A 16,637-nucleotide genomic window follows, 5' to 3' on the forward strand; every position below is an offset into this window, starting at 1 on the left:
AGCATGTAGAGCAAAAGGTGAAGAAAAAGCAAGCAGGAATTTGGAAATTTAGAATTGTCAACATTCCATGAAGCTTCTCTATGGAAACGTTTGCTTTCATAGCATAACCTTGAGTTTACTGGATTTACATGGAGTTATATTTTAATCTTTTAACTAAAATAACATTGTGTATTTGAATCATGCTTAGTCATTTTAAAAATGATACCATAGAGAATGGGAGAAACTTTATTTTCTGGGGATGATTTTTGATTAGATAAATCAATCCCCATTTATCTTTGTAAAATAGTATGAAATGAACTAAAGAAGTGCCAATAATAGAAGTCGGGGAGCTGTTTTTTTGTTGTTGTTGTTTTGCGGTATGTGGGCCTCTCACTGTTGTGGCCTCTCCCATTGTGGAGCACAGGCTCTGGATGCGCAGGCTCAGCGGCCATGGCTCGCGGGCCCAGCCGCTCCGCGGGACGTGGGATCTTCCCGGACCTGGGCATGAACCCGTGTCCTGTGCATCGGCAGGCGGACTCTCAACCACTGCGCCACCAGGGAAGCCCAGGGAGCTGTTTTGAAAACCCCGTTCATGAGCGTTTTGGAACAGTGAGTATACAGTATTTTTAAAGGGTCTAAAGATTTATAGGAAAATAGTATAAATAAGAATAAAAATCACAGTTTTTTAGCATCAGGGAATAAACATGGGTGTTTTGAGCTCCTTAAATGTAAATGATAGTTATTTTGTGGGTTTGTAACGCACACACACCACTCATTAAATTATTTTCTGTTGCCCTCTTACTTCATTGTTAGTCACAACTCTGTACTTTGTGAGGATGGAAATTTGAGTTGCCTGAGATACTAATTTGGTCAATAGGCACAGTAAACACTTTTAACACTAAGAGACAACAAAAAACGTTTTGTGAGAGAGGTACACTGCTCTTTGTGTGCTATCCAATTAGTTTTAGCTTCCTTGTTTATCCCTCCTTTATTTTCCAACCTCCTTTTGTAAGTTTTTGGGAAATTGAACAATGTCTGACATATTTTGGAATTTCCTATTTATGTCACATGGTGTCTGGCGCATCAGAGACGTTCACCAGAATTTGTTGTCTGAAATAACATTATTATGAGAGCCAAGTGGAGAGAGAAGGTCCATTTATGGGTTTACCATTCAAAGAATTTTAAGGTAAAGGGATCGAAAATATTTGCCACTCTCTCTAGATTAGTCCTTATACTACGTATAGAGAGGAAGTATCAGAGGTACCAGAAAATAGAAATCTTTCCTTTTCTTGTATCTGTTGCATTGTAATTAAATCATTGCCCCTGTTTTGCTTTACAGCAATGATACTTAATACACACCTCAAATCCAAAGATTATAGTGACGAGTAGTGCGTGCTGCAAAGTTATGATGCTTCCAGGAGCACTATAGTTGCTGTAGGTATTTGTATCTACCATTTATTGATAGCTTACTTTATGTGCCAGGCACTGTTCAAGGCACCATTCATTTATTGTCATTTATTTGAATGAATCTTTTATTTGGATGTCTAGTATTTAATTCAGATATCCATTTTGTTCCTCACCAATTCATCCAGTGGGGGAAGTTGAAATATTCTGAACAAAGATAAGAAATAGAGTAAAAGTATACTTAACTATATACAACAATAAGATAATAATTTTTCAAATAATCTTCCACTTTGTCACACCCAAGTTCCACATTGAAGACTTGTGACCTCACTGATAAGATGTCACTTTTATATAATCAGTCCAAACTAATACTACTTGGCAAGCATTTCTGAATGAGGTCATTTCCCCGATAGAACCCATCAACAGGATAATGCAATTCCAAGACAGATGGGTTGTATGGAAGGGTGGATCTTTTCTATATTTGAAATGATAAACTAAAACAAATATTAAACTAGAATGGCAGGTTTCTAGTCTCGCTATTATTTATATTTCTCCTCATGTTTGTTATAATATTAGTGATTTTATATATATATATATATATATATATATAGTAAAAAAAGACTTACAGTAAGACTATATTTTCTTTCAGCAATTTTAGGTCAATTTCTTCTTATTCCTATGCTAAGAATTAGCCAAACTCAAATATCAAAGGGTAAGATCTCTAAGATTCAGTGATTCACAACTCCTTGACATTCATTTTGTAAAATAAATAGTTAAAATATATAATAATAGTTAACTGTAATATTAATTTTATATGTTTCCTCTTAACATCTTGTGCTAAGAATTAGCCAAGCCCAGATATTAGAAGGTTGACTTTTCAAGAGTCAATGATTCACAACTCCTTAGTATTTATTTTGTAATTATTGTTTAATATCATGAGGAAAAGTGTTCACATATTGGAAAGAACTCCCTAAGATAGAGGCCATTGAGGTTGTGATTTTAAGTCATGTTTATCCAGAGCCAAGGATCGCACTATGATGGAATTGGGTTATATTGACAGTACTTATGCAAATGCAAAACTGTTGTTATTGCTATTAGAATTGCTGTTATGTTTGCAAGGGTATCCAGTGCATCACCATTTTACAATTACCTTGTTTTGGATATGTGTGTGTGTGTGTGTGTGTGTGTGTGTGTGTGTGTGTGTATGTATATATATTTTTATATATATATGTATATATATACATATATATATATTTATATGTAAGAAGGATTTGTCAGGAAAGCATGGTTTGTTCTTGTCAATACAGTATCCTCTCAGTGGAAACTCTCAATAGGAAATCCTCAGTTCTGGATATTTCATAACATTTTACTAATCAGAAAACAGGTACTAACGTACTATTAAACAGAAAATCTGTTAGTATCTGTACACAAAAAAGCCATACAAATATACTGGGAAATGAAGTCCTATACCATGTGTAACTGTGAAATTAAATATCAATGCTCTATTTCAGTGAAGGCTGGTAACTAAAAAAGCCAACCAAAACTAAAAATAAATTTTGATGAAATCTGATAGAGGACATGTGAACAAGACAAATATGTTGACTAAAAACTGTTCCAAAGCAAGTAGCAAATGCCCCACAATTGAATATCATTTGCTCTGCTATTCACTGTCGTGGTGCTCCATTGCTAGGTGACGTCATAATTTCATCTTGTCATGACTTACAAGGGTAAGGGCAAATGGCTTACTGGTCAGCTGAATTTTCTGTTCACTTTTTACTCTTTCTAGCTGCATTTTTCTTTATATGATGCAAGTGCTTCTCATCATTGACACAGAAATTCCATAATCTAAGAAGCAAATTTGTCATGGATTTTATTTGCTGCAGAGGAGGTCCACCAAAAGCACCACCAGGACAAACATTCAGTGTTTACTATACGACTGGCGTTCTTCTGTGGGCTGTACATGGATGAGCTAATTTAATTCTTACAACAGCCCTGTGAAGTGGTTACAGTTATTATCCCCTGTCTTGGTCTGTGTTCCTCCAAAAGCCAACTTGGAGACGAGGACTTGGGAGCAGATTGTTATTTGGAAGATGATCCTGGAAGCGCGGAGTAGAAGTAAAATGAGGCAATAGTTTGTTAATAAGTTATTTACTGCCGCAGACAACTGGGGCTTAGTCCCTGAGGGGCCCTCTGAGAAAGTGTATGGAGAACACTTCAGAACTGGCCCACTGAAGGCTGAGGTGGCTGCAGGATTTAGCTGGTAACTCCCATCCCTCATTTGTTGAGGGTCACTCCTTGGGTTTTAACTCCCCAGAACCTCTGGCCTGCCTTGTATGTAGATACAGTACAGCCTGGTGGCCAGATAATGCCATCAGACAGAGAGCAGAAGGCTTTGGCCCTTAAGAAATTATCTGGCGATGACCTCTGAGGTAGAGCAAGGTGAGATGGGCAGGGCACCAGTAGCATCTCTACATCCTCACTTTATGAAGAAAGTAAGTCATAGAGAGACTGTGCAACTTGCCCATATAGGAATGGGAATGGGAGACCTGTGGTTCACAGATCATGGCAGATCTTCATTCCAGAGCATGCAAATCTTAAATATGCAGAGAGATGGGAATCTCATCTGCTGTGAAGTTATTTTATAACTTCCAAAACTTTTCTACACACTTTTGACAATCATACCTATTTTATTACATATCATAAGTAATAGCTTTTGTAGCACAATTTTTGCGCTCAGTGGGCTGGCTTGACCCTTCATATCTCTTAGTGTCAGCATTCAACCTTTCATCCATACTATGAAGGCATTAGGTGCAGGGTAATTGGGGTAGACATTTTCTTTGAAAGAAAATACATTCCTTTAATGTGAGTGTAAAAGCTATGCAAATATTTTTCAAGAACCTCAGAGTATATGAAAGCCATTTTGAGTTTGCTCCATTAAATTTTGGTGCTTGGAAATTTTCTTAATTATGTAGATAAAGAAGAAACTCACAACTCTCTTGCCATAAAACTACACCTAATCTCATTAAATGTTATATGTGAATCAGGTTTATTTACCTCACTTAATCATAATCATTGTGAGTGGTATTACTTATCGTACTATTTTAAATATGAGAATAAGGTCACAGAGTCACTTACTTGTGGGTCCATCCAGCTCAGGTTGTCTGATCTTAGCAAATGAAGGGATTGTCAAAAAGACAAAGGTGGGGTTGCCCATTGTGAAGCATAGAGATTAGGAACCCCAAAGGCCAATGATGAAAGTGTCCTTTCAAGCACTGATCGGGTACAAATGTCCAAATGGCTTTGAGATCTTACAATAGAAGGGTTTAATAATCCCCAGAAAGAGCAGAGGGCCTAAAATCTTTACCTAAGAGTTGACCCAGGGCAGCCTCCAGACTACCAGGCCTGCTAATTTTTCCAGGAGAGAAATTCTTTATGTGAAGGTACGTGAAAATCAGAAAGATTTGGCGGACCTGTCCTGCTGGTTAAGATGAGTGAGCCAGGCTCACAGAGCTGAAGCCACTAAAGGTTTAAATCATATCACCAAACCAGGCCCTAGGAGCTCTTCAAATACACAGTGCCAGGGCTTCATTCAGAATCTCTGCGGATGGGATTCAAACTTGAGTGTTCTATATCATAACTCCTAGGTGGTTCTAATATGCAGCCAGTGAAAAACAGCTGCTGTAGTTTCAAAAGTTGATGTTCTGGCTTACATATTTTAATAACTTGTGAGTTGGGTTTCCATGTTAAAGAAACTTGTAAGTTAGCTTTCTGTAATAGTAACCTGTGGATTAGCTTTCCATATTATAATAATTTATGAGTAAACTTTCTCATGAGTTTGACCCTCTAAATCTAATCTCTAATACTTTGATGTTACAGTAATGTTGAGGTTCAGACCTGCATCATGATGAGCTTCCCAAGGCCACAGCATTCTCTGCGTCCTCCTGAGCTACACTGTCAAATACAGCATCTGAGAGACATGTGGCTGTTTAGGTTTTGATTTAAATTTCCTAAAATTAAATAAAATTTAAAAGTTAGTTACTTGGTCACATAAGCCACATCTCAGGTGCTCAGTAGCTACAGGTAGCTAGTTACTACTGTATTGGATACACGGATATGGAATATTACAGGCACAGAAAACTCTACTGGACAGCCCTGAGCTAGATAATGAAGCAAACCCTCTTTTGCAGACGCTCGGTTCACTTTGTCCTTTTATCCCAATATGTATTTCACACGCTTTCTCTCAGTCTAAAGTACTTTATCCACTATTTGATGTATTAAATTACCCTTTATTTGACATATCAATAAAGAGGTAAAGGTATTTTAAAGGCGGGGAAGCACATCACTGAGAGAAATCAGGAGAGCAAATGTTGGAACCATACCCAGATTAAGTGGAGCTGGTTAAAGGAGTTCGTGGCTCTTCTCAGAATTGCCTATCATTTTATATGTGTTTCTTCCCTATTATCAAATAGTAGTCTTACCAAAGGCATAAAATGCGTTGAAGTAAACACACCATAACTATGAAGCTGTACTTCACTTTAACAATTTCTTTCCATATGCTTGAAATGTACTGATTTTTTTTACCAGTTAGGGAAAGGAAATAAGACACAAAAACTACTGAGTAATTAAAATTTTATCTCTTAGAACCTGGAAGCTTACTCTGTTTTTAGTGATAAAAGAAGCAGAGCCGTTTACAGTAAAATAATTAAGGTAAGAACAGTGCCATGTCTCATTATCTATATAAAGCACTGCAGTAGGAGTTGGAAGCCCTGGGGTTTACATCCTCGCTTTGTGTTTATAAGATTTGGGCCTAAGGCAAACTCCTAACCTCTTGCAGCCTCATTTTCCTCATCTGTCAAGATGAACTTGGTTTGGGAAGTACCTAAGACCCTCTATGTTAAATGTCGGTAGGACTTGACACCGGGGTAGATCATTTTGATCCCAGGTGACCTGGAGTTTTGAGTTATGTACTGTTCTTCCTCCAGGCCACGTATTATCCCCTCTTTTCTTATTGTTCACTTTAATTACTTACTGTAGAGTGTCCAAGCATCTCGACTTTTCTGTCAGACATCAGAAGGAGGGAAAATGCATCTTGTGTGAGCAAGGTTGCAAATGTTGGAATTTCGTATCCAAAATATGTGGGGCCGGCTAAAAGATTCAAAATAAAAACAATTGCAAATGTGAAAATTCAGTAAGGATTATGAAAATACGGCAAAGTTTTTAACTGCTTCGTCCTTCTTTCTGAGAAAACAAATTTACACACAGGCCAACTTATGTTTTAAAACAAAGCCACAGGGGGTCGTATAGAAGAAACATACAAGACGCTGAGGATGGTCTTGGCACAGGTCATGAAAACCCAGAAATTCTGAAGCTAGAGGATTGTGAATCTAAAGTTGGATTGTGTATTTGCTTTAATGATTTAATATAAATATCTTCTGAGTTATTCTGAATTGATCTCCTGTTGAAGTCAAAGAGTATACAGCGGGAAAGAAGGTCTATTTAGGCAGAGAACAAAATTGTATTTCCGCAAATTTCCAACCTCTTTAATGTACTTGGAATAGTGACTTAACGTTGTTAAGCGTTTCCGTTACGTTACCGACAAAACAGAGAGGAAAAGATATAGATGCTCCCATTTTTGTATTCACATCCCATCTGTAACAAAATAGACTGTGCGATCTTTGGAGCCACTTAATTTCCTAGCTAAATACTTAAGAACCCTGGGCCCCTGCTGGCTCCTTCTAGGTCTTTACATTAACAAATGCTTCTCTGATCAAAATGTCTTAGAGCAGTTAGGAATCCAGTAATATTTACTATCTTTGATGAACTGAGTGGATAAGGCTGAGGCAGAAGCCTAAGGTAGACTGTAAGTTAAAATGAAGTGATATTATCTCTATTTGAAGTAATAAAATACTGCAGTTTATTCTACTGGGAGCAAAACAAATTCAAGAGGTCAGCATTTTTCCTAATATAAGTTTTTACAGTTTTATTTATTAAAGAAAAATACATGTTTCTTGTTGAAATTTTACAAAGCATAGTTGTAATAGAGAAAAATATCACCCCAAGTCCCACCTTTGAAAAAAGAGTGACCAAATTTTTTCCAATCTTTGTTTCCACATATGCAGCTCTGTGCTTTTACAAGAAAGAGCTCATACCGTAGATAATGCTTTGAAATCTAGATTTTTATTTGAAATGTTATGAAGATTTTCCTGATAATCAACTAATTTTTGATATTATAATGACTGTATAGTTTTCCATTGTTCGGATGTAGCCTAATTTATTTAATCAGTTCCTTCCATGTTGGACATTTAGGTGGTTTGCATTTTTTAATATTATATAATGCTGTGGTGAATATTCATTAAATTAATTTTTTGCATACATTTAAATTATTTCTTTAGAATAAACTACTAGAATAGAATAATTGGGTTAAATGACAGGTATGCTTTTAAGGTTTCTGTTACCTACTGGTCATTACTTTTAAGAATTTTCCTTCTCAGCAGGGTGCCTGGTAGAATACTGAATCTTTCCCAACACTAGATACATGTCAGTTTTCTCCTGACCTTTGACAGTTTTATGGGTAAAGAAGTATTGTTGCTCTGTTATTTTACATTCTTCCGTAGCTCTTTCATGTTTGTTGCACCCTGTTGTATCTTCTCTTTAAGGGCTACCTGCTCCCACAGCACTCTGATATGATGAGAGAACTTCTCTCTTTTGACCTCTAATGCCCACAGCATAGGCAGAACCAAGAGGAAAGGGGAGTAGACAGAGAGGATTTGGAGAAAGATGAAAGCTACGTGGAGAGGAAGGTAGAGCACCGTAACCATAGTGTATAGGACGCGTGCCACCTGTGGTATTTGCTGGCATTGTTCTGATCCGAATGGGAGAAATAAATGTGGCCCCTGTACAGTCTCTGCTATGAAGAAACTTCTGCTTTATCTCCACAGACAAGGCCTAAACAGTTAAGTGAAGATCTTTTGAAGTATCTAGAAGAGGCAGTACAGCCTGTTAGTTGAGAACACACACTCTGGAGCCAGAGTTCAAATCCCGACTTTGTCACTTACTGGCTGCGTGACCTTGGTCAAGTTACTTAGTCTGTTTCTTCAGGCATAAAATAGGATAATAACGGTGCCACCTCATAGGCTTGTTATGAGATGAAATGACTTAATAAATGTAAACTGCTTAGAATGGTGTCTGGTACATAGTAACGTGTAAGCATCGGTTATATTAAATTTTTAAAGTACTTAGTGTGGCACATAATGGACTTGAAAAGTGTTAGCTGAATACATGCAACGTAGTAAAAGGCAATAAATATATAGATAGATTCCAATATCTGTGGTTTAGACAAGTGGGGTACTATGTGTTAAAGGATGGTTTTCAAAGAAGTAAAATCATGAATCTCAGACAAATATAAAATAACCATGTCAAAGATGTCATATAAGTCATTCACTAAGAAAACAACTAAGATATTATAATGAGTTCAAAGATGATCCAAAGAACAGACGAAGGTATGGGCAATCAGTGTTGAAATGAATTTGCTAGTAACTGCAAAACTGGCCTCTTTCACATGGCAGAAATTAGTTTCATCTCCACCAGACAAAATGCCTGTGCATCTCTGTGGACAAAATCATTTGCTGCTATCAGTCTTCTACTGGATTAAAATATAACTCAAAGAGAAGGAAAGGTGCAGACCTCTGTAACATCAGATCACCAGAAGGGTCCTTTAGACACCATCCATGGAAAGAATCTTTTTGTCCATTTCAAAGACTTGCCTAGTTTCTCTTGATTTAGGAAAGTATGCAACCAATTATTCTAAAAGTTACAGAAATGGCATTAAAGGAACCTATACCAGAATCTCAGTCTCAACACTTAGCAGCTTTGTGAAAACAATTGCTTTGCCTCTTTGAGCATCAGTGACCTTTTCTGTAAAATGATAATAACAGTATCTGGTTAATGGGAGCTCTTATAAGATTTAAATTACATGTGTCTAAAGCTCCTGATCCAGTGTGTGACTCATGGTAGACATCCAGTGAGTGGTAACTATTACTGTGCTAATTATAATTAACTGAATCAACCAAAGAATAATTGTTCAGTTTTGCTTCTGCCATAGCCAGTCTACCTAGGTAGCAGTTACATAGAGCATTAGGTACAGCCCTGGGGAAGGAAAGTGCATGGCTCCCAGTGGACATGGGAAACATGAGCTTGATTAGAGAAGGCTACTTGGTAGATGCTGGGAAATAATGCCAAGTAGGTCACATCCAGCCTCTTGAGGAGCCTTGGAATCCAGAGAGAAGAGTTGGGGCTCTGTCAGTAAGCATCCAGTTCAGAATCATCTGGAGTGCAGAATCCTGGGCTTCACCCCAGATCCACTGACTTAATAGCTGGCAGTTGGGAATCTGTATTTTATCAAGTTACTCATGTTGCTTGAGCACCTTGAACCTTAAGAATCACTGCTGCAGATAAAAGATATAAATCCTTATCTGGAGTCATATTCTTGAAGCATTGGAGTAAAGTGAAATAAGATGGGCCTTCCAGCCATTGTCCAGGATAACTTTCTGGATGAAAAGATGAGGGGGGACTGAATGCAGGAGGGAATTGACAGGAGTAGGCATATGCCGTGACTTGGGTGATGAAGAACTACATTAGGGTGGGGATGAATGTAGATAGGAAACAGTGACTCTAAACATCGTCATAAAGAAGGAGAATTTAATGGCTAAGAGGCTAGGAGACTCAAAGTAGAGGACAGGAGGTATTCAAAACTAACGACATGATTTTAAGTCCAGGTGAATAGAGGAATAGAGATTCACTGACACAAACAGAGCATTGAGAATGGTCAGTTTTGTGGAGAGATGAGGTAAGTTTGGAGCATGTTAGAGGATGCTGGTACTTTTAAGTAGAAATTTATAGAAAATAATTGAAGGAAAGGGGGGCTCCAAGCTGGAGTGGCAGGACTTGGCTAGAACAACAGGTGAAACTTTCATGGAACATCCTGAGATAAGGGTTCTCTCTTCACCTTCTTTAGATTGTCAAAGTATATGTTATTTCATACACAAAGGGTTACATGAGCTAAATGCTCATCACTTGAGAAACCTAAAATGGGTTTTTTAAATTTAGACATTATCCTACCTGTAGAGAAAAAGAAAGGCTGTATTTATCAAAGATCAAAATGTGTGGCATAAGATCAAAATGTGTGGCATAGTTGATAAGGTGAACGTATTAAACTATTTTCCTCTTTCTAGGAAGGATGTAAAGTTTGTAAGGGTTGTGCAGGGTGGTTGGAAACTCCTTTGTATGTCCCAGTGAGGTGTTTGGTAAATGCTTAGTTGATGAACTGAATTTTAAAATGATATCTGACAATATACAGCCTCCCTGTACCTCTGGAGTTAAGCCTGTTTCTGGTAAATTCCCTGGGTTCAATTCCCAACTATGCTACAGTCCTTTGAGAGGCTAAGATCCCTAGCTAATATGGGAATTGTTGTCTGAAAATTAAAAGTTCGAGTATGTCCCAAATCTCAGACTTAGTCCACTGGGAGACTTCCCAGTATTAAATATGTCCTTAACCCAAACTGTTGATTCCAAACTACTGTCTTGGTTGAAGTAGAATTTCTAAAGGGTATATGAGACCTTTCACTGCTCTTATAAGTTACACATATTTCTACCAATGTAAAACTGTTTTTTAAAAATAGCACTTTTGGTTGTATTTTAATTTTTGTCTTGATCCTACTTTTAGTAAAAAAAAGAAAAACTATATTATAATCATTTAGTGTGGTCAGTAATTAAAGGGTTTTATTGATCACTGTATAAACAAAAAGATGGGCATATTCTGAGAGGAAATAAGTCTTTAATGTATTTCTAAACTCGAGGCTGTGGCATGCTCATGCAAGGATTAGAATTTATATACATTTTTATTGTTGTCTGGTATTCAGCAGTATATATTTTCACATAATGTATTGTGAGGAATACTGACTATAAAGCACATTATGCAAGGAATCTCATTGTGTATTAAATATTTATTGAATCTAAGTGAATAGCGTCTTTGTATTTTCTAAACTTGAATTTATATCTATGTATTGTTATAAAAATCACATTGTTTTCAATAAATTTATATTTGATTCCCATCCTTAACATCCTATGATATTTGTCAGTTAATTAAATTAATTAAGGTGCTTTATAGACTTTTTTTGTGATTTTGGTGTACAGAAATTCAAAGCAGATTCAAATGTATTTTCTACCAAGTGCTTTACTTGAACTTTTGGATTGCATCAGATATGCAAAGAATAAATAAATGCATTCATTTATTCTATGCCAAAAATACAGCAGGAAACAAAGCATGGTGTGGTTAATTTACACTTTCGTCTAAATCAATAATGATCATAGTACCCTACCCTCAGATAGTAATTTTGACCAAGTCTTTGTGATAATAAATTAATAAAGCCTATAGATTGCTGCTAGAGGCAGAGGTCATGGAAGAAATTCTGTTGTAGAACTGAACGTAGAACTCAAATTTTAATTAATTCCTCCTAGTTTTCAATAATACGGAGACCTACACTTTCAAGTTTGGGATTTCACTTTCTCCTTCACATCACCAGCAAACTCACTGTTTACTAAATGCCATTGATTGATATGACCCATGGTAAAAGGACAATTTAATATGACTGGTGAGACATGTCTGAGCCTGGTCATTTTGATTGCCAATATTTTATAATCTATGACTTCAGAAATGTAAGCTGTTTTACTTTTTTTTTTTTTAACTTTGCACCATTAATGAGAGGTCTTTATCTTTTATTTGTGTACTTTTTTTCCCAGGTTTTAGGGGAAAAGCCGGAGCTTAGGGATGGAGAAGAGGATGACGACATGATAGCAGATATAACTAACAGGAAAATGGCTAAACTCTACATGGTGGGTTCACTGTTAGGGAGTTCTGTTGTTTTTACTGGACTGGAAGCTGCTGGGGAGGCCTGTACTAGGAGGGACTCTTTGCTACAGATGGCATTTCTCCTCATTGCCCTCAAAGAGAAATGTGTGGGCAGAATCCGTTCTTTGCTCTAGCATAGTTATTTAAATTCCTCTTTCTCTTACTTTTAAAATTTTTATTAAAAACAACAAATAATAACTTGCTGTGATTTAAATAAAATTATATATTGTTGCTGTATTAGTTTGCAGCAATCTGTTTTGATACATTACATTCAAAAAAATGTTTCCTTCATGAAGTAAAAAAACTTTGTAAGCTTTTTCTTATAAAATCTTCATAAGCTATAAAATCATCCCCTTATTTAAAATATCCTGTTTAGCCATCATGAAGGCTTTCTTTGTTATGAGCACAAGGCTATCAAATCAAACCGCTGGAAGGAAACAGGGTAAAAACTGTCCTGGGCGTTGGCAGACTTAGTTCCATGTCAGCTCTGTGGGAAGGACTGCCTGGGTGACCTTGGGCAAGACATGGCCATTCAGGGTCTTAGTTTTCTTATCTGAAAAAAAAAAAAGAGAGAGAGAGAGATTAAATTAGAAGATTACTCAGGTTCCTTCCAACTCCACAATTTTATGATTTTATTGCTGTTGAGGGTAACAAAATCCACAAGATGTAGCAGTTGAGGAGACGGTTCAGATGGGATCCTTCAAGCGTTCCCTCCCCTTGTAACTTTCTAAGCATGTGATTTGGAGCAGACCTTAATCTCCCTGCAGAACTGAATAGTTTTCTCATCTCTTACAAGAAGGGATTATATTTGCTGCTCTTTAAAGGGACCTTCTGGCTCAGACACGCTGTGATTTTAAATGAAGATCAAGTTACTAACTTGTATAAAATAACTTCCTTTTTGTAGAATGGGAGGGGAAGTAGATTCTTTTCCTCCTACATGACAAAGGAAAATGTGGTTACCACTCCTAAATACTGATAATTTTAATATAAGCCACACAGAAATTGTTATTCTAAAGACTTTGTTGCTGCTTATTTTTTATTACTGTTTCTAAAACCCAATTGCAACAGTTTAACAAATATCTTTTATGTCACATCATCAAATAAAGCTGTTCTGCTTCTTGGACAGCATTATGGGACAAGGGAAATATTTTAAAATGTGAACATGTTAATGCTGAAACAATGCTCCCTCTAGTGGATCTTTAATGTATTGCATACATCTAACTCTAAAGTTCTTTTGAAAATACTTTAATTTGGGATTGCTGAACAGACCTGGGAAGCAGAGTCAACTAGGGTGATTTCTAAAAATACAGAATTCAAGCCCTAACACAGTGCTGCAAAACCCCACCACTGATCTAGGTAGGGCCCTCAAATCTGCATATTTAACAAGTGCCCAGGTGGATTACCTTGCAGCCTACTAGGCCTTTGAAAAACAATGAATTCTAACTTAGCAAATTTTGTAAGATCCCCTGAAACTTAAAAAAAATATATATTCTGTAGTCGTTTACAAACTTCAAGAGTCTAGGTAAGTTTACTTGTGATACAATTTTATTTGTGACAGATGATATTTACTTTGATAATTTACACAAAGTATTTAAATAAATTGAGGTAAATTACAGGCCCCATATTGAAAAAAATCTGTAAGCATAAACTGTAATGTATCAACGCCTTCCTTAGCACAGTGTCTGGCATATGATAGTACTCAGTAAATGTTGAAAGAACGAATGTTTAAGCTTCAGCTTTCTGTTTGTGTGCAGTGAGTGTAAGGTTATTACCTATTTAAAAGATTGTTGTATTCATAAAATTAAGAAATAATCTTGTTAAAGTTCATTGTGTGGTGCCTAGTCTATATGAAATCACCACAAACCTTATCCATTATTATTATCATTATTATTTTCTGTGTTGAAACTTAACTTTTTATTAGTAATACTTTTAACCCCAAAGGACTTTAAAAAAGCCTTTCTAAGGGTATAACTGGGTTCATGGGGTTTTTTGTTTGTTTGTTTTCTTTGAAATAGCTTTGTTGAGATATAATTTACAGATTGTAAAGTTTATCCCTTTAAAGTGTACAATTCAGTGGTTTTTATTACATGTACAGAGTTGTGCAGCCATCACCATGATCAAAGAGTTTAGAACATACTGATCATCCCCAAGCAAGCTCATGGTTTTCATGTTAGGTTTCAGATGCCAGTGGCTCCATGAAATTGAGCATGGTGGCAGAAGAAAACCCCTTCTCCATGGCGATGCTGCTTTCTGAAGAATGCTTCATTTTGGACCACGGTGCTGCAAAACAGATTTTTGTATGGAAAGGTAAAAAATGCCATTGGTATTGTGGAGGTACTTCAGATTTATACATTTTTCTTCGGAAAGGTCAATAAAACATCTTTTCTAACTTAAAAAAATCTTACGTTTCTGCGTGATCTGTAAAATGCAGACATCAAACCTATATTTTCTTCCTACCAGCATTATTTACCAGGGATGATGGGGAGAAAGAAAGCCTTTGGGCACTATAAAAAGAATCTTTTTTATACCGAGTGTTCATTACAATATTGTTAAATATATTTAGTATACTAGGAGAATTTTGCTATTCTTTCAGGGTTGTAGTTAAATTCAATTATAATTCTGTTTATTTTTTGGTGCACAAATATTTCTTAATCATATAATACCTTGCTTCTCTGAAATTCTGTCTCTTTCATATATCTTGCATGATAGGTAGAGATGCTAATCGCCAGGAGAGAAAGGCTGCCATGAAGACAGCTGAAGAATTCCTAGAAAAAATGCATTATTCTACTAATACTAAGGTATGTATAGAAATGAACTGGCTAGAAAAAATGTTTTTAAACATGGGAGCTCATGACATCGCCACAAAACTCATGAAAGAATTTGGTTCAAAATAACATATGCACGCAAGTCATTCTCACGTGTGTGCCATGCTGTATCATGCGTCCCTAGAACTACATCTGTGTGGAGGATGGAATTTTGCAGAAATTGGAGATCAGACCTTCCACGGGACTTTGTGATGAGAATAAGAACACATCCACTTCCTCCATAGCCTTTAAGTCAAGATGATCGACCACAATTGAATTAGCTGAGAGCATTTATCAGTTATTCCTTAGAGCAATTTGTATAGACATGGACTAATGCCCAGAGAATATTTGCCTTCGTGGAGATCAACATAGACACTGGATAGTTGCTCTTCTTTTCTGAATTGCTCAGCCTCATCTTTGCTCTTCATTTTTATGTCCTGGCACATGTAACACAACGAGATCATTTCTTTCAGGTCACAGACATCTTATGAACCTAGTGTAGGAAAACAGTCAAACTTATTTGACTGTAATGATAACATACAAAATAACTTTATTCTTCTCTCAAACATCCAGATTCAGTGGCAATTACTTTAGCTGTAAGAAAAAATAAAAGCCAGGTTGCATTGTTTTAGCTTCGTATTTGATAACCTTCCCTTTTGCATTCAGTTAAGGATCCCAGCTTCCAAGTTTATATCTGTCATCACAAAAAACAGCATCATCTTTGCATTTCCTCAGTTTTTTTCTCCACTACTAGATTAATGTTTTTCCTTGGTCTCTTACTTTTCTGTTGATAATTATTATTATTTTTTCAATTTCAGATTCAAGTTCTTCCAGAAGGAGGTGAAACACCAATCTTCAAACAGTTCTTTAAGGACTGGAGAGATAAAGATCAGAGTGATGGCTTTGGGAAAGTATATGTCACAGAGAAAGTGGCTCAAGTAAAACAAATTCCATTTGACGCCTCAAAATTACACAGTTCTCCAACAATGGCAGCCCAGCATAATATGGTGGACGATGGTTCCGGCAAAGTGGAGGTATTTACAAGTTTTTGTTCATTTGTTTGTCCTTGTCAAGCCCATTTATGGCAAGATATGTGGAAATATAACTTCAGGAAACTACAAACTGTGTAAATTGTGAATTTTTATTATTAATAAAAATGGTTCAAGACTGTATATTAAACGAGGGAGTTTAAAGCTGGAAGAGCTGTTGTCTGGCCTTCAGTCCTAATGTACAGTGTGTGTGCTGAGATTCTAAGAAGTTAGGCGATTTGTGCAAGATCACCTAATTATCACCTTAGAGGCCTCCATGGAACCCAGCCATCTCCATCTTGTTTCCTGGTCCAGAAATGCTCCTGCTCTTGCAACTGGCATTGTCCAGTGAGGGCGCCTTGCTCCAAAAGCACCCACTACATAAGTTTGTCCTTCCCTTGCACCGTAGAGGCATTCACAAAGGCAAATTGGGCATGTGTCATGCGCCAAAATCACAGATATTTTTAGAGCATTCAAATTGAGTTTGTTTGTTACTGCTTTTTTTTTTTTTTTTTT

At 36.6% G+C, this 16,637-nt stretch overlaps 1 protein-coding gene across 3 annotated transcripts in view; it reads left to right on the forward strand.

The window, feature by feature from the left end:
* SCIN (scinderin) overlaps positions 1-16,637 on the forward strand; it is a 134,705-nt gene that overhangs the window by 33,125 nt on the left and 84,943 nt on the right. For all 3 annotated transcript variants that reach the window (XM_060157107.1, XM_060157105.1, XM_060157106.1), the window contains exons 5-8: positions 12,181-12,273; positions 14,464-14,596; positions 14,999-15,087; positions 15,912-16,127. In XM_060157107.1, the coding sequence (XP_060013090.1) occupies positions 12,181-12,273; positions 14,464-14,596; positions 14,999-15,087; positions 15,912-16,127 (531 nt within the window). The remainder of the gene's footprint in view (positions 1-12,180; positions 12,274-14,463; positions 14,597-14,998; positions 15,088-15,911; positions 16,128-16,637) is intronic.

This window comes from Lagenorhynchus albirostris, chromosome 8, assembly GCF_949774975.1.
Source record: "Lagenorhynchus albirostris chromosome 8, mLagAlb1.1, whole genome shotgun sequence".
NCBI classification, from domain to species: Eukaryota; Metazoa; Chordata; class Mammalia; order Artiodactyla; family Delphinidae; genus Lagenorhynchus; species Lagenorhynchus albirostris.